Source organism: Nicotiana tabacum, chromosome 20, assembly GCF_000715075.1.
Source record: "Nicotiana tabacum cultivar K326 chromosome 20, ASM71507v2, whole genome shotgun sequence".
Taxonomy (NCBI): domain Eukaryota; kingdom Viridiplantae; phylum Streptophyta; class Magnoliopsida; order Solanales; family Solanaceae; genus Nicotiana; species Nicotiana tabacum.
In genome coordinates this window covers 150,069,013-150,087,665 of record NC_134099.1, presented here as the reverse complement: position 1 = coordinate 150,087,665, position 18,653 = coordinate 150,069,013, and the positions used below count along the sequence as shown (strand labels likewise).

Below are 18,653 nucleotides of genomic sequence, written 5' to 3'. Positions count from 1 at the left end.
AAGGACAGAGGAAGAATTCTATGAGATATAGAATACACAACATGACGCATCCTCGTCGTTCAACCAACTTTTGGTGGTTACAATTTGTTTTAAGCATGACTTCTCAACTTTTTCCTTGTTTGAAAAATAGCTTCTCATTATTTTACTGTTATATATAGGTGTGTAACCAAAGTCTGTCACTTCTGTAAAACATTTAGACCAATTATCAAGGCAAACTCTCTCAAGCCAAAATTCAACCTCTGGCCCTTTATCTCTGCTAAAAAATAGTCAGAACCAAATGCATTCAATTCATACTTCATTAGAAGATAAATTGCTTGATTTTGCATACATATTCTGGGCAATGAAAGCAAATAACCAAAACATGTCTTTTTGAAAAGCTTAAACTATTTGCAGACAATAAATCTTTGATTTGGCCAAGAATACTGGGGTCGGATAATGTCTGAAACTTAACGACCCCATAATCAACATTATGAGGTGCAAAAAAAGATCCATTCTGCAGCAAAAGGGAAAATTCCTTATTAAAACAAGGCTCAAACCTAAAAAAACAAAATATCTACATTTTTAATACAATATAGCTACAATGACATAACAGAGTCAAAAACAGATAACAATATAAGTACAATTTTATTACAAAATTTTGACAATCTTTAAACAGATTCAAAACAAGGCAAACTTTTATATAAAAATGTATCTACAATCATGAATTATAAATCTACAATAAATCTACACAATGTAGATAAAATTTCTACAAACTACAAAAATCAAACATTATATATGTTTATAAGAATGTGAACAAAAAATATTTGCTTTTAAAAAAATATATTTTTGAAATTAATAAATTCTTACCTTCACCAATGACTGTTGAGGAACAGTTTTAGAAGATTTTTGAACTTTCTTCCTTTTTTAAGCTTTTACATTAGGAGACACTCTAACTTTTTTTTGCAACTTTAATGGCAGCTTCTTCTTCGACGAAATCATTATCGAAATCAATCTCTTTGTCTTTCCTTTTCGCAGATTTGACAGGTATCGAAGATTCACCAACATTAATATTGTGCTTTTGCTTTGTTCGAGCTTCTGCCCTAGCTTCACGAGGGGAAAGCTTGAGCTTGTTCTCTTCTTTTGCATGAGCTGATTTTGAAGCCTTTTTGGGTGAATTTGTTGAGAAAACACCCAAATCAAGTGAAAGAATATCTGCTTCTTTGCCTTTTGTAGGGCTGTTCTTTGAAGATATCTTCTTCTTCATTGAAAATCAAAGCTAATCAGAGACGTTAATAGAAATTTTGAATAAGAGTAAAAATTTCATCTGGTTTTTGAAGAAGAGATGAAATAGGCGTTAATGGAGGATTTCTGAGATTTGTGAAGAGAAAATCGTGGGTGAGTGCAAGATACATTTGTGAGGGGGTGGGAATATACGGTAGCGTTATTTTAGGATACTAATTAATATCATTAATTTCCTTAAAATATACATAAATGGTAATTGAGTATATAAAATATAATTATAGTAAAACTTGAGTAGCAATGGTAATATAATTTTATATAGTGTATAGGAATGTAAAAATTCCTTTAATTTTTTACTTAAAGTACAACAACCAAATACAGTGGGATGGGAGGAAAGAATCAACCTTAACTGAAAAATTTAATTTGTTACTTAGTGTAAACGTTTCAAAGTGAAAATATGGAATTTTAATAGTTCTTGAAAGTTATTTTCGCCTCCGACCTCTTTACTCTGGTAGCTCAATATTTTGTAGTGTTCTACTGTTCTATGAGAACAAAGTAAGCCGCTTTGCAGTTTCCCGCTTTCTTTTTCTTTGCTCTTGTCAATCAGTCAATGATGCTTTTCGATTTTTCCCCTACGCGATGTTTACTCTCGTTTTCTTGGTTAAAATGATTCAAAGATTTAAGGCTGGCAAAATAGTTTGGGTCCTCTTGAATTTGATAATTTTTATTTAGTGCTCCCTTAAATTTGACGTGATATTTAATACATTTTTAAATTTGATATTTTAATAGCCTCAACCATTATGGAGTGTGACACACATGCTGTCACATGAATTTTTTTGTTTATGTGGAATTCTTTTACAATAAAATATATATTTTTATCTTTTTAAGTACACTAATTATTTTTTTGTGCTAAATCTGTAAATAAAATAACTTGGAACAATATTATTTTGACTATAATTTTTTATTTGGCTAAAGATAATAATATTTTAATCAAGTTATATATATATATATATATATATATATATATATATATTATTTTGAAATTAATTCTGATTTTTATATATTTGGTCAAGAAAAGAAGGAATATACTGTTAGAACATGTAATCACTGCATCTAAGAAAAAATTAAAAAAAACAAGTTGTTGGAACTCCTTATTTTCTAAAATTAATAAAATTTCAATAAATATTTTGCGAATTTGACCCCAAAAAGAATAATGCATAGTTTAAATTAATAGTCATTGCATGAAAAAGAAAAAAAAAACACGATGCCTTTTTAAAAAAATTAGAAGATATACAATTTGAACGCATTACTTTGGCTAAACCTTCTTTTTATTTGGCTAAAAGAAATAGAGTTTCAACCAACTTTTGTAGATTTGGACCGGGAAAAAAGAATATAGTTGAAACAAATATTCATTGTATCTAGAACAACACAATTGAGATAAAATATGCAAGAAACAACGACAAATTACAATTGGAACAAATAAATCGTTATATTTGATTATGTGATAATTAATATTTATAAAATAAATCACTTGGAAGCTGATTTCTCGATTTTTCTTTCCTCCCACGCGCATAAAAGAGAGTGTATTCATTCCTTTTGCCATATCAATGTGTAGAGGGGGTCGAGACTATTAAATTTTTAAGTTTAAGGGGGGGGGGAGTATTAGAGACCACGTAAAATTTAAGGAGGAACTAAACAAAAGTTGTCAAGTTTAGGGAGGTCTCGAATATTTCTGCTTTTAAGGGACAGATTGGGCATAAATAGTTATTTTGATATTTTAGATACTTTTTTTTATTCTCCTTTGATTCTCTTTGTTGGAGCTATTGCTTATTCGGTGACTCGCTAGAATTGTAAGTGGGGTGTTAATCATTTGAGCAATATTTAAAATAATAGTATAATTTGAAGTATTGGTTTGAGAAATATCTTTAGTGAAAGAATGATTTTCATTCATAAATCTTCAACTTTCACAAGTATTTTTCCAAATAAAATTTATGTCCGCGCACAATTTCAGCTGCACAATACTCTTTTTTTTTCGTTCAACTTCAAATACTCTCTTTGTTTTTCAATTTCAACTATTTACATATTTTCCACACGCATACTTGGCGCCTGTCACCTTCTTCTCCATTTTACATTCCTATATTCCAATGAATAAATTATAGAAATTTCATCTTGTCTTTCTTTACTAATCACAAATTCACAATAACGATCACATTCAAACCAAATTTGTCTGGTTCCTTTATATATGTAACTGTCTTGACTAATAAGGTATGGAAGAGAAATTTAGCTGCCAAATTCGACGTTTCCTACTAATTTCTCTATGACCAAGTCAATTATAAGAAATATAATATTTGGTAGTCTTAGCTACATGTAAACCACAATACTCGGTACTGCATTTCATCAAACATTATGTGTCCAAGTCAATTATTCTCCTTCTTCTTCGTCTTTCTCCTTCTTCCTTTGTTCATCAACTCCAGTGAAGCTAATACTAATACATCCTTTGCATATTGTCCTCCATTTATCTGCCATGGTCGTAATATTTCGTATCCTTTTTGGAGCCTTGACAGTTTCAACTCCACATCTCCACGGTACTGTGGTTATCCAGGATTTGGGATCCACTGCTCTCAAAACAATCCAATTCTTAACATTTCAAATGATTCTTTCTTCGTTAAAGACATAAATTACAGCACCTACTCCCTTACCCTGGTGGATATTGATGCTTTTGGTAGCACAGCTTGCCCCAGGGTACATCATAACCTCACTCTGGGAGATTTGCCATTAAAATATTCAGAGCTTGATCTAAACCTTACCTTCTATTTTAACTGTATCAATTCGCTTTCATCCGGTCGTCCGTTAGATTGCTTAAATTCGGGTCGAAACAAGTCATATTTATATGTTGAGGATAATGAGCCTGATCATTTGAATTGGTACGGAATTTGTGACAAGAAAGTGGTGGCGACGGTGATGGACAGTGGGAGGAATCGAGAACTCGGTGTGGCTGTGGGTGAGGAGTTCACTAGAGGACTTGGCGCGGCAATGGACGAGGGGTTCGTGCTGGACTGGCGGATCGCAACGGAGTGCGGCAAGTGTGAGGCATCAGACGGGCGTTGTGGTTACGACAATTCAACCAACGAGTCCTTGTGCTATTGCAAAGATGGCACCGTAAAGTTTGATCACTGCAAAGGTACGTTTTCTTTCCGATGTTTTATTTATATATAGATACACTGATGATAGTTTAGAAGGGGACCGTAGTGTAATTGGTAAAGTTGCTGCTATGGGTAATTAGCAGCCTTTTGCAGAATTATGGGTAATTACCTGTTCGATGATCCGTAGAAATTCTTTATACTGATTATGTCTATGTGTTAAATCCTTGTTCTAGTATGAGTACTTAGGTATTTCTGTTTCATTCTCAGATAATATTGTGTTTTATTGGAAATAACCTCTCTACCTTCTTAGGTATGCATACACACTTTGTTCCCAGACCCACGGGATTTCTTCTTGTTGTTGTTGTCTCTGATAAAATTGTGATCAGTATCGTCCAATTTTGCTGCTTTGTGTAGCTGTTGATCTTTCTATATCAAGGTTAAACTTTTGGTTGCTGTATGATTGAAGGGTAGAGATAACGCGAAGACTTTTTTCTCTCATTCCATTTCTTTTAGTAGGACAGTCATTAACGTCAATGGTATTAGGGTCATTGACTAGCTGGCTTTAGAATTTTGACTTTGTCACAAAATATCATAGCCCTATCACCATCTCAACATTAGTGCCTTCATAACTCAGCTAAGTTTCGCAGCAATTCATATTTGCTTTTCACCCTATTCAAATCTCGTTGGCCTAATCCACAAAACTGGAGCAGCAGTTAGGTGGGTCGTTAATAGTTCAATATTGCAGAAAAATTAAGTAAACGGCTAAAGGCTAGAATATTATTGAATCCAACACTAATATGGATGAACTACTTATCAACAAACTAGTACTACATCACTGCTAAAATGCCCCTTAATTTTTTGAGTTGCTAAGCTCCAAACCCAGAATCTTTTGGAAATCGTAAGTTCTACTCTTTTCTTCCTAATTTATTTGACACTTTTATCTTATCAAAAGCCGTCAAATTCAAATCACCTTAAAATAATTAATTATATTAAAAACTTTAATATTTAAAAATACACAAAATTGCTATATATTGCAATTCTCCAAATACTAAACGGAGATGAATACATTCTAAATTATGGTCAAAGTTCAGGTTGTTTGAATCTTGTGACACTATAAACAGATAAATTCAATGAAATCTCATAAATCGAGAAATGTAAACTTTCTCTTACAAATGCATGTCCAAAATTTCCTCTTCCTCTACTCCACCTCATTCTCACCATCATACTCTTTTTTGATTACTTCCTCATCATGTTGTGGCAAAAAATATGAATGGCGCTCCATTTATAATTGCTCCTATAGTCATATGATAATTCGATGTAAATATGTTTTAGCTCTTTCGTTTGTTTCCCATTTAATTTTTGTACTTTCGCTGGACCGTTAACAAATATAATTCATTACTTTTGTATGGTTTGTACTTGTTAGTCTTTTAGCTCTTCATAGGTCAACCACAAAGAAAATGCCTGATAATAAATATAAAACATAAGAATAAAATCCGGTAGAATGCTCAATAACTAAAAAGGGCATTTTTCACTTTTAGCCCGCACCAGAAACTATTTAAATTCGGTAGCCGAAAAAGTGTATAAAGTTTGTATAACTTTTGTATATAACATACAGAACGTATATAACAAATATACAATAAATAATATTTTTCCGGCTATTATTTTGGGAGCAGCTATACAGTATCATTTTCCCAACTAGGTAGAAAGAGCCGAGGTCAATGCATGCCTTAATAAGATCTAATAGCGTTAAAATAGCACGGGCTAGCCAGTTTTTGGACTGGTCATTCAAAAATAGCAGTGTTTGCAAAGTCATTGAAAAATAGCCATTATTTTGCTGCAACAGTGACTGGTCCAGCATAATATACTGGAGATCGGTGCACCTGTGTATGAACTTCCAGCATATTATGCTGGAACTCCAACACGCGGAAAGTTCTAGCATAATATACTGGAGATTGGAGCATCTGTGTATGAACTTCCAGCATATTATACTGAACCAATTTCCAGTATATTATGCTGGAGTTCCAACATACTTATGTTGGATCTCCATTATAATATGCTGTAGTTCCAGCATAAGTATACTGGAACTCCAGTATATTATGTTGGAGTATTTTCCGGATTTTGAACAGTGTTTTCGTTCAGATTTATCTTTATATGAAAAGTAACTAAATTTCGATTATTTTTGAAACTGTGGCTATTTTTGAATGACCACTTGTAAATCTGGTTATTTTTGAATTTCTCCCTCTAATAGCTCATTATAGACTGCCAAAGGCCAGCCCAAATAATAAGGTTAGAGTTGGAAACCACCCAGCGTAAACCCATTTAAGCGATGCCCGTTTCAATACCATAAACTAGATAGCATTTCCTGGTAAAAAGTGCAGATATACTCATTTTTTGGATCATTATTGAACTTATACTAGCATTGCAAAATTTTTAAATTTTACCCACTTTGGAGCACACTTCATATGTCGCGTATGAAGTTCCAAAAATTAGGAAATTCAGGTAATTTTTGCGTCTGGAGTTCTCCTCGTAACAGTGCAAACTTTAGACGCAATGTTAAAATTTTCAATTAATGTTCGCTCTAAAGTTCTTTCCTCGGGGCGGAGGAGGAGGATGGGGAGTCAGCTGGTGTGAAGTTATCTTACTTTGAGTACCAATTGATTTTTTTTAGAGTTAGTAAACGTTAAATAGGGGCAACTAAATTGGATGTCCCGTGAAATTTTTATAGGGAAAAAGGTGTTTGAAGAAATTTCTCTTATTGGCTATCCCGTTAAATTTTAACAAATATAGATATCCTCAAACTTGTGCTCTTCCTCCTCTTTTTTTCCCTCCTTCTTTTCCGTCTTCTTCACATATATTGTGAAAACTTGAAGACTCATTGCTTATTTGTTGTCAATTTGGTGAAGAAACTTGAACATTATTATTAGATTTTTTGAGCTTAACTGTTGAAGAAGAAAGCGTAAGTTTATTGCTATTTGAAGGTCTAGGTTGAATCCAACCATTGGAAATGTTAGGATTAGTAATAGAATATTGAATAGCAAATTTGGAATTGATCTGGACCAATTGGATCAATTTTGAAGCAAAGCGTGCTGGTAAAATTTCTTAGAAACTTCTTGTGATTCGTTAGGAATTGTGAGCAATTTGTCCCAAATTTACGAACTCTGGCTGATCCATCAGATTTTGTGAATAATTTATTTTAAAGTTACGATACAATTTATACTAAACTACTGATGAATTGTCAGGCCTTATGGCAAGTCCATCTATTAGAAAATCCTGCTGATTCACTAGGACATTTTGTTCAAAAGTTTCACTACTAGAAATTCGGTCAAAATCGGCCGCTAGCGACCAACTTCGATCGGTCAAAAAACCAATTGTCAGTTTTTCAAAATATTTTATTTTTTAAATTTTTTTATGAATCCAACCAACTCCTTTCGGTGTTTTTACTGCAAAATACCGGAAACTATATTTTGCGCCTCGCAAAATTTATTTTTCAAGAAAACGACCAACTTTGATCAGCTTTTCATTTAAAATAAATCAAAATTAATATTCAAAAAACCGATCAAAATCGGTCAGTTATTTCGGTCGGTCATTTTAAAATACCAATCAATTTCAATCGATAATTTTATTTTTTTAGTAAAACTTGATCGTTTATGAAATTTAATTGAGTTGATCGAAATAGGTGGGAGAATTCTACCGAAATAGCTCATTTCGCGTTGCATCGATATTTCCTTTAGATAGTTAGTCCTTAAAAGGGAATGTGAACATGGTGACTAAACAGAAGTTAGAGTACTCTTTTTTCCTCCTCATTTCTTCACTTTCGGTTCAACCAACTCAATTTAGAAACCTAAGGTCCTACACTCAATCTAAACTCAAATCATTTTATCCCCACATTGCTCAAATCTCAATTTTTCCAATCTCCCTTTTCCTTATACTAATATTTTAACTATATCTTGACTTGCTTAAAAGGTAGTAGTTGGAATTTGACGTCAGCTAATAGTAAGACTTGCATATATTGTTGTTTGCTTCTACATAATGCAATTACTATGTTCTACTTTCACACCTGCACACCTGAATTTCATTTTAACCTGACTTCACGACTCAGGCTTTTCTATTGTTGGTGTTAAGTTAATACAGAAGTTTTCGTGTATCAACACAAATATTCATGGTTTGCTTGTCAACATTCAATCTTTCGGCATTTCATTTGGGTACATAGGATATGTGACTTAAAAGGATAAATTAGATAAAACGGACTTTTAAGTAGAGAGGAATGACTATAAAGATTCATAAAGTCGAACCCATATGTAATTGATTGACTGTTATATGATCGAATGTATAACTTCTTCTACGGAAACCTTATAGGATTTAAGTTATATGGACTACAACACTGGTAGTGTAAAAAAAAAAAAATACACTGTATACTAGGTTATTTACCATTTAATTTAGGTTATCGATCAATACTTAGATAATATAGTTACTTGTAATTACCTTTTAAATGACATGATGATTTAAATATTTCTTACACTCTCAGTGCATAAAATTTAAACTCATCTCCATGACTTCACAATAACATTTTAACACGTCCCAATTTGATGTATTACTTGGCCTTAAAGACTTAACAAAGACAGGGTATGTAACAACAACCTAAAGTGGTCAGAAAAGAAATATAACAACCCAATCATCGCATTATAGTGGACTAGAGTCAAGTCAATAATAACTGTACAAAGTCGTCTGATTGACCTAAAGGCCAGTGGATGGGGACCACATTTTTTTTATAGTTGCTTCAAGTTATAAAACATAGGTTGTCTTCATTGGGCAAAATAATCAGACAAAACGAAAGACAAGTTTGAATATTTGATTTATATAAGATATATTACACCAATTGCTTACAACTATAATCCTAATGCTTTCCTCTATACCAAAATATATTGTTCTGTTCCTCCTCCCTCCTTTGTTCTTTCTTCTTGTTTTAGACATAACATGAACCTTCAAAGCCTATTCATGGTCAAGAAATCTGTTTCTGTTCTTGTCATTGCTATTCTTTTCATTACCTTAGCAGATGACACTCTCTCTATATACCTCAATTCTAGTGCTTGTATTACACATAGTTGTGGTAATGGAGTTAAGATATCATACCCCTTTTGGATTCCTGAGAAACAACCACCTTATTGTGGCTTACCAGCTTATAATGTCACCTGCAATAAGGATAAGCCCTTTCTTCATATTTCTGGTGATGAATTTATCATTAAGGAAGTAGTTTATACAAACAACTCAATTCTCCTAGCTAAAGCAGATGTGTTTGATGAAGATAACAAATGTCCAGTACCAACACATAATTTTAGCCTCAGGGGCACTCCGTTTCGCTCAGGGCCTAACACTGCAGATCTCTTCTTCTTCTATGACTGTACTCAACCTTATGAAAGGGAGACATATGCTGTGATTTGTGCTAGCAATGCCACTCATCATTCTTTTGCTGTTTTTCATACTGAGCTTTTGGAGCACTATAACTATTCAGTCGAATCGTGTCAGGATCCTGTTTACGCCCTTGTTGAGACTGACTCTCTAGATAGATTGCTAAAAATGAATTACATGCAAGTTCTGCAAAAGGGATTCTTTCTACAATGGGATGGGACTAATTGTAGAGCTTGCCAGCATAGTGGAGGGCACTGTGGTGTTCAAAATAATGAATTTATTTGCATTTGCAAAGACCAACCCCAACAAAGAACTTGCCTTCATGGTAAATCTAGAAGCTATAAGTTTAAATCCATGTTTGACCAGATTTCCATCTATTGTGCAGAAAAAATTTCCTCAAGTCCTAGATAAAAATGCCAAGCCATTCTGTTATTTATTGATCATATTAAGGGAAAAAAAGTTTCCACTTTAAGTGATAGTAGCTGATTAGTTATACTTTTGTATCAGTTGATCATCTGTTATGTTTTCGTTTCAGGAAGAAACAAAATCGGATTGAAGGTTGGCATAGGTGATTGACCTCTGAAGTTTTTCACTTTGATTTATCTTATATCCTCTATTCTCAAGAATGCTCAAGAAAATTGCAATATGCATTTCTTCTTGCAGGAGTTGGTGCAGCTGCGTCTACCGCTTTGATGGCAGGTGTAATTTTCTTTATCTATCGTTGTAGACAGAAGAAAATTTATGCTGGTTCATCGTTGTTCTCCACAAGCATTCTTTCGTATCCCTCCTCAATAAAAGACCCCGAAAAGGCTACTACCTTAATCGGAGTTCACCTCTTTGATTACAATGAACTAGATGAAGCCACTAACAATTTTGATTCCAAGAAAGAGCTTGGAGATGGTGGATATGGCACAGTATACAAAGGTAAGAAGACTGATCCTATATTGAACTTCTAGTTGCTAATGTGTGACTGAGTTTGGATATGATGATTATAGGTAAACTTCGAGATGGGCGTGTAGTTGCTGTAAAACGTTTATATGAAAACAACTGCAAGAGGGTTGAGCAATTCATGAACGAAATTGATATCTTAACACGGTTGCATCATCCAAACCTAGTCACCCTTTACGGATGCACATCTCGCCATTCCAGGGAGCTTCTACTTGTTTACGAATACATTCCCAATGGAACAGTTTCTGATCATTTACATGGTGTACATTCAAAGCCTGGATCGCTTTCATGGAATACACGAATGAAGATTTCCATAGAAACAGCAAGTGCATTAGCCTATCTCCATGCTTCAGATGTCATTCACCGAGATGTAAAAACTAACAATATCCTCTTAGACAACAATTTCTGTGTTAAAGTAGCAGATTTTGGCTTGTCTCGGCTTTTCCCAACGGATGTTACTCACGTCTCAACAGCTCCACAGGGTACTCCTGGATATGTTGATCCCGAGTACCACGAGTGCTATCAGCTCACTGACAAAAGTGATGTTTATAGTTTCGGAGTGGTTCTAATTGAGCTTATATCATCACTGCCTGCTGTTGATATCTGTAGGCACCGGCATGAAATAAATTTGTCGAATATGGCCATTAACAAGATTCAAGGCAATGCATTACATGAGTTGGTGGATTCAAATCTTGGGTTTGACACTGATGACAAAGTAAGGTCGATGATTACTGCAGTGGCGGAGTTGGCATTTCAGTGTCTACAGAGTGATAGGGAATTGAGACCATCTATGCAGGAAGTCGTGGAGGCGCTGATGAGAATTCAGAGAATTAATAAAACAACAGGGAAAACAGATAAGGAATGTCCTGATGATGATACAGGGTTGTTGAATAGTATCACGTTATTAGTATCACCTGATTCGGTTACTACAAAATGGAGCAGCAGTCCAACGACACCCAACTCCTAGTTTTTGCTCACATTGCAAGTTTTCTGCTGTTCTCTAGGGTGGTACTTGAGCACCTGCTATGTTGGTTGCCAAACCTGAATTTCATAAGCTTTGATTAACTTGATTTTCGGCATGAAGGAGGATGTAAATATTTCAATGCAGCTTGTTTAATTTGACAATTCTTATTCGATTTCATCTTCTCAAGTCTGCTGATTCATTTTGTAGCTTGCAATAGAAGATTAAGATTAAGTTTTACAAGAGCGTTTAGTCAAGAGTATATTATCTGCATAGACCATAGTGTAGTAGACCTACTTGACTGATTTTGAACATAAAATAAAAGTTTACTGCTACTAAGCAACACAAAGTGTTTCTACTTTTTACAATCCGGATTCTACATGGAATTCACTGGGTTTGTTGTTGTTGTTGTACAATCCAGATTCTACGTGATCGCTCCTTTCTATTGATCTAGCTTTAATTTTCTTTACTCGAGTTGCTTTCAGCACAGTGCTCTTTCATCAAGACCACATCTCAGTGATATCTTCTTCTTTTTTTCATTGGGGCGGGGGTTAATGCAGTGATCAATCTGAGACCATTCTTGATCTGATAAACTGAAGAAGCAGAGAAGCTCATGAAATTATTGTACTGTCATAAAAGAGGAAAGAAATGAGAGCCTGTTCTTGATATTCTAATGAAACTCTCCACATTGTGTATAATTAAAAATGTGGTTTTCTTGATAGAGAAGTGTTTAAACTTCTGAAGGGTATTAGAGACTAAAAGGGAAGCCCGGTGCACAAAGCATCCCGTGTTTACGCCGGGGCTGGAGAAGGGCCGCACCCCAAGGGGGTGTGATGTAGGCAGCCTACCCTGATGCAAGCATCAATGGCCGATTTCACGGCTTGAACCCATGAGCTACAGGTCACATGGAGACAACTTGACTGTTTCTCCGAGGCTCAGGGGGATTAGAGACCATTCTTCATAAATCATAAACATTTCCTTAGATACACCCTAGTACAATATACTGAAATACATATATTTCACGGTGGATTATTCAAGTCAAAAACTCATAATTACAGACACAAATTGAAGTTCATTAGAACTCTTGTAGAAAGTTTCTTCATTGGCAGCCATGAAAATATATGAAGGACTATAAAATAGTAGATGCTTCAGAAGAACTAAGAGCTGAACTTGAAGGAGAAATCAAGAAGGCTTTAAGGGGCATTCCTTGCGCGCTCAAAGAATGTCTTCCTGAACAATAAGGAGTACATAATAAAGGTTTTGGTGGTACTTCTAATGTCAAGTTACCTTCTAACATGTCAATAACTTTGCTCATCGATGGCCTTACTGCTGGATCGGTTTGTATGCACCACAAACCTACTAATATCATCTTCCTTGCAGTTTCTTCTTCTTCTTTGTTTATAATCCCTTGAAGTTTCAGCTCATCGTCTAGCTGAACGTGCTGATACGCCCAGTAAGGAAAATATATCTCACTTGTATGGCTTACGTCTTCTTTCACATTTTTTCTTCCTCCGACCATTTCTAGAACCATCATTCCATAACTATAGACATCAGACTTGTGTGAGACTCCTCCAAAACTCCTACTGATGACTTCAGGAGCAATATAACCAATCGTCCCTCGTGCTCCTAACATAGATACAATGCTTTCTTTCCTTGTGCAGAGTTTAGCCAAACCAAAATCTGATATTTTAGGACAGAATTCCTCATCAAGGAGTATATTGTGAGGCTTTATGTCAAAATGCAAAATTCTTGTGTTGCATCCCCGGTGCAGATATTCCAATCCTTTTGCAATTCCAACTGCAATTTGATACAATCTTTGCAGTCCCAAGTGAGAGCCATCACTATATATGTATTTTTCTAGGGATCCATTTGGCATGAAGTCATAAATAAGAGCTCTTTTTCTCCCATCAACACAATATCCCAAAAGAGACACGACATTAACATGGGATGTTCGACTGATGCTTGCAACCTCATTGATAAATTCTTCTCCATCACCTTTAGTTGCTTTCAGAATCTTTACTGCAACAACACGGCCGTTAGCAAGAATACCTTTGTAAACCCCTCCATAACCTCCTTCACCAAGCTTATCGTTGAATCCGTGTGTCATTTTCTTGATTTCCCTATAGCTGTATCTCTTTGTTGCCAGTGATCCATATTGCTTAAGTAAGGCCTCTAGACTCTGATCTTCTGTTTTGCCGTTGATTAGTCTTATGCACTTCTTGAATGATTTTCTATATTGTGCGTACATTATTCCAAAGAAGATTAAAATCCCAATTCCAGCAACTGAAATTCCTGTTACAAGAGGAAGAAAAATTATTGGTAGTCTTTGAGGGAATATTAAATCTCAATTCTCATGTAGGCTGCAAATATGAGGGTGAGCCTTGGCGTAATTAGTAAAGTTGTTGTCATGTAACTAGAATGTCACAGGTTCGAGCCGTGAAAACAGTCTCTTGCAGAAATGCAGGGTATGACCGCCTACAATAGACCCTTGTGGTCTGGCCCTTTCCCGAACCCCGCGCATAGCGAAAGCTTAGTGCACCAGGCTGCCCTTTAGAAAAGAGCATGAACTAGGAGGGAAGTGAGTCATACCTGTTGTCAACTTGAGTAAATGAATCTTTCTTGCAAAATTAGTGTTTGGTTGCATCAAAACTAACTTTTCATCAACTGGACAGATAAAAGGAAGAGTTGTATCTCCACAACAACAACGAAACTCGTTATCAAATTCACATATCCCTCCTGAATCTTGACAAGCCAAACAGCTACCTGAGGCATCACTATAATCCACTTCAAACCCCTCATTCACAGCCTCCTGCAGCTTTAGAGTTGCGTCCCACAGTTGCGTATAAGCAGTAGAAACAAGAGGAACCATAATACTGAAAGAACATCCTTTAACATAATTTCCAACAATTTCATCAGCAAAGAAAACACCAGTGTTGGTTGTTCCTATCACAGAACAATTAATATTGCTTGGCAGCTGCACCTGTGACAGAACCTCAGGATTGCAGCCGTAGAATATGTTTATAAATCTAGTTCCAGGGATGTACCTGTTAGGATCGAAATAATCAGGTGTCGTGTGGAAGCTAGAAAAGTAAACCTTGAACGACGATAAATCAGATAACAAAAGACAAATATCTCAAAAGAGATACAAACATATAACATGATTCAGTCAGTTTGACATAGTTTGTAGTACTAAAATATACTTATGCATCAAACATGCGAACCAAACAACTTGATCCACCACTAGCTAGTACTTACCTGAGACCGTTGATTAAGGTGGTGTTGTACTTGTTGAGATTGGACAAAGAAGAAGATTTTGGACAAACGTTAAGCCAAAGATTATCATGCACAATCCTCATTCGAGTTGAGGATTCATTAATTGTAAGTACACGAAATTTTGAAGGTTGATAGCCGACGTATTTTCTTCGTGATAAGAAAGGAACAGGTAAAGAGGACAGATTATCTTTGCAATCAAGAAAGTAATCGTCTCGGCCACATGGTCTTGGTCGCGCACTACCTCCCCAGAAAGGATACTTAACACCATGTATATTTCCACAGTTGTAAGCAGCTTCACAATTTATACTCTCACCTTCAAACAAAAAGCTGTAAGATGATGGAATTGTGGTGACTAAGGTAAGGAGGAAACAGGTCGAGAGTTGATTTAAGTATAACATAACCATTTCTAGCTCTGGAGCATATGAATACTATATAAATTTCAAAGTTGCAGAATCAAGAACCGATCAAAACACTCTCTCGATCTGGTTAAAGAGTTGAATTCAAGTCAACTGAAACAGCTGAATCAAGTAAGAGCTGAATTCAAGTCAATTGAAACAGTTGAATCAAGTAAGAAACAGGTACTAGTTTAATGGGCTCAGAATTGTCAACACTTACGGCTTCCTCAACAAAGACTTTGACCTGCTTTAATTAAAACGGATGACCAATATACCATTCCATGAAATATTCAAGCCTCCACGGCACAAAAAATAAAAAATACTTCTTTTGAAATTTTTGGTCTTTCCATACTTTACTTTATACAGAGATACGAAGAAGTCCGCTGTTGCAAACTTCCAATTATATGACTGAGAATTCATATTTCAAGCTTCCACGGCACAAAAAGTTAAAAATACTCGCAGTCGGTACACAAATTATGTTGGGTTTTTTAAGCATTAATATGGCTTAAAAGATGGTGAATGGAAAATAGAGCAAAATGAAAATTTTAAGTTTTTCCCCCTTACAAAGGAACATTGTCCCATATTGGAAAAAAAAGAGGTTTTTAATGGGTATATAAGCAATTACTCTTCTTCTAGCTCTTAAAGAATTCAAAATAAGGCAAGCCTCGTACCGTTGTTGCTCTCTCGCTCAGCTTCCAATTTGGATTTGGATTTGGTCAATTGATGGATTAATTTTTTGGACCAAATTTATTTGTTAATAGTAAATATTAATAACAGAATATTAATAGTAATATTAAAATCCAACGGAATATTAAACGTTTTTCCGTTACCCGTTTTCAGTTTTTTGGTTGTGTAACTGAAAATTAACATCCCTCTTCAATTCCCGGATTATTATTGCATAAATTAGTCATTTATGTTATGGCCATTTTGCATAAACAGTCATTCTGAAGAGTTGCACCTCTTCAGTTTTCAAACCAACATTGGCTATAAATACAAGTCCATTCTCTCAGATTTTCCATACGATTTTTTGAGTTCTCCTTCTTTCTTCTACATAGTTTTATCTTCAAAGAAAGCAACAGTAAATGTGATTTGCTACCGAACTTTGTGTTCGTTGAAACACTAGGGTTAGAAGTACCACTACACCAGTGTGTAATTCGTTCTATCCCAGGAGGAAATAATCCATAACCTTGGGTACTAGGAGGGGATTAAATTCCTTAAGGAAACACTATGAATTCAGCGAGCTCGGATTCATTCTTGTTTCGTTTACATTTTCTGTTTATATGTTATTTTATTTTTCCAGAATTAGTTTACAAATATAGTTTACTAACAAGCTTAAGGAATTTATTATTTTCTGTATTTGTGTTATATTCACTGTTCTGGAGATTAAAACCTTTGTGATTTTCTACTCCGTTGGAGATTAAAATATATGTGATTTTAACGTTTGCTTGTGTCATTCTTTTACAGAAATGACTAATGATAACGGAAACCAAACTGTTCCGATGGTGACTGCCAAGGCATCGACAAGCCGAACACCGACATTAGCACCAGCAGAAAAACCCGAAAAAATTTTCGAGATTGATTTCAAGCGGTGACAGTAGAAGATGTTCTTCTACCTGACCACTTTAAGTCTGCAGAAGTTCATTAAGGAAGATGTTCTTGTGCTGCCCGATGAAACTCCAGAGAATGAACGCTTTCTCGTGATTGCGGCGTGGAAGCATTCTGATTTTCTGTGCAAGAATTATATTCTTAGCAGACTGGAGGACGATTTGTATAACGTCTACAGTGGCGTGGAGACGTCAACAGAATTGTGGACTGCGCTTGAAAAGAAATACAAAACTAAAGATGTCGAGTTGAAAAAATTCGTTGCCGCTAAGTTTTTGGACTACAAAATGGTAGATAGCAAGTCTGTTATTACCCAAGTCCAGAAATTGCAAGTGATTATTCACGATCTCCTTGTTGAAGGTATAAATCGAATTAATACTGATGTTGAAAGTAGTAATTTTAGTATTTTTACTAACAGAATTTTCATTGAAGGTCTTGTCATCAATGAAGCATTCCAAGTAGCAGCGATGATTGAGAAGTTGCCTCATTTGTGGAAGGACTTCAAAAACTACTTGAAAAACAAACGCAAGGAGATGTCACTTGAAGATCTCATTGTTCGGTTGAGAATCGAAGAGGACAACAAAGCTGCTGAAAAGAGAGGCCGTGGAAACTCAACAATAATGGAAGCAAACATTGTTGAGGATCCTTTTCAAAATAAGAGAAAGAGGAAGCAGACTTCTGGACCGAAAAGTAACCTAAGCAAGAAGTGGTTCAATGGAAATTGCTACAACTGTGAGAAAGATGGACACAAATCTACGGAGTGCTGTGCTCCGAAGAAAGACAAGAAGAAGGTTCAAGCAAACATGGTTGAAAAGCATAAAGATGTTGATAACTTGTGTGTTATGCTTTCTGAATGCAATCTGGTGGGAAATCCTAAGGAGTGGTGGATTGATTATGGAGCCACTTGCCATGTTTGTGCTATTAGGGAAGCTTTTGCTGCATATGCTCCTGTTGGACCCGAAGAGATGCTTTCTATGGGAAATCCTACAACGGTCAAGATTGAAGGATGTTGGAAGATCTTTCTGAAAATGACTTCTGGCAATGTGGTGACTTTAAACAACGTCCTTCATGTTCCCGAGATTAGGAAGAATTTAGTCTTTGCTGGACTTCTTGCTAAGAATGGTTTTAAGTGTGTTTTTGTATCCGATAAGGTTGTAATAAGTAAGAATGAAATGTTTGTAAGAAAAGGTTACCTCACTGGGGCCTTTTTCAAGCTGAATATAATGGTTGTTAGAATAATAATAAAATTTCATCTTCGTCTTACTTACTTGAGTCAAATGAATTATGGCATATACGTTTGGGTCATATCAATTATAAAACCTTGCAAAAAATGATTAACTTGGAAGTAATGCCTAAGTTTGAATGCGACAAATCAAAATGTCAAATATATGTGGAATCTAAGTATGTTAAACATCCTTATAAATCAGTTGAAAGGAATTCAAATCATTTAGACTTAATTCACACAGATATTTGCGACATGAAGTCAATACCATCTCGCGGTGGAAAGAACTATTTCATAACTTTTATTGACGATAGTACTCGATATTGCTATGTTTACTTACTTAATAGTAAATATGAAGCAATAGACGCATTCAAGCAATACAAAAATTAAGTTAAATGCAACCTAACAAGAAAATCAAAATGATAAGAAGTGAAAGGGGTGGTGAATAAGAATCTCCTTTTGAACAAATATGTTTAGAATATGGA

The 18,653-nt window shown here is 35.1% G+C and overlaps 2 protein-coding genes across 3 annotated transcripts; one reads left to right on the top strand and one right to left on the bottom strand.

The window, feature by feature from the left end:
• Window positions 1-3,536: 3,536 nt before the first annotated feature.
• LOC107792526 (LEAF RUST 10 DISEASE-RESISTANCE LOCUS RECEPTOR-LIKE PROTEIN KINASE-like 1.2) lies at window positions 3,537-11,859 on the top strand. 2 transcript variants are annotated; one of them, XM_016614749.2, is made up of 4 exons: window positions 3,537-4,399; window positions 10,303-10,335; window positions 10,431-10,691; window positions 10,763-11,859. In XM_016614749.2, exons 1-4 carry the CDS (start codon window positions 3,625-3,627, stop codon window positions 11,680-11,682), a joined length of 1,989 nt encoding a protein of 662 aa, XP_016470235.1. In that variant the 5' UTR covers window positions 3,537-3,624; the 3' UTR covers window positions 11,683-11,859. The 2 variants fall into 2 exon arrangements, with proteins under 2 accessions (XP_016470235.1, XP_016470236.1); XM_016614750.2 differs by lacking the exon at window positions 3,537-4,399 and adding an exon at window positions 9,180-10,092.
• Window positions 11,860-12,667: 808 nt separating this feature from the next.
• Window positions 12,668-15,476, bottom strand: LOC107792525 (LEAF RUST 10 DISEASE-RESISTANCE LOCUS RECEPTOR-LIKE PROTEIN KINASE-like 2.4). Its single transcript, XM_016614748.2, has 3 exons — window positions 14,932-15,476; window positions 14,266-14,720; window positions 12,668-13,968 (listed from the first exon to the last, which is right to left on the bottom strand). Exons 1-3 carry the CDS (start codon window positions 15,351-15,353, stop codon window positions 12,806-12,808), a joined length of 2,040 nt encoding a protein of 679 aa, XP_016470234.2. The 5' UTR covers window positions 15,354-15,476; the 3' UTR covers window positions 12,668-12,805.
• Between the last annotated feature and the right edge of the window lie 3,177 nt (window positions 15,477-18,653).

Coding starts and splice junctions, on each gene's coding strand:
- LOC107792526 (XM_016614749.2), top strand. CDS start 3,625: ATGTGTCCAAGTCAATTATTCTCCTTCTTCTTCGTCTTTCTCCTTCTT. Junction 4,400..10,302: donor AAAGTTTGATCACTGCAAAG/GTACGTTTTCTT, acceptor TTTTCGTTTCAG/GAAGAAACAAAATCGGATTG. Junction 10,692..10,762: donor ATATGGCACAGTATACAAAG/GTAAGAAGACTG, acceptor TGATGATTATAG/GTAAACTTCGAGATGGGCGT.
- LOC107792525 (XM_016614748.2), bottom strand. CDS start 15,353: ATGGTTATGTTATACTTAAATCAACTCTCGACCTGTTTCCTCCTTACC. Junction 14,721..14,931: donor ACCTTAATCAACGGTCTCAG/GTAAGTACTAGC, acceptor CGATCCTAACAG/GTACATCCCTGGAACTAGAT. Junction 13,969..14,265: donor TTTACTCAAGTTGACAACAG/GTATGACTCACT, acceptor CTCTTGTAACAG/GAATTTCAGTTGCTGGAATT.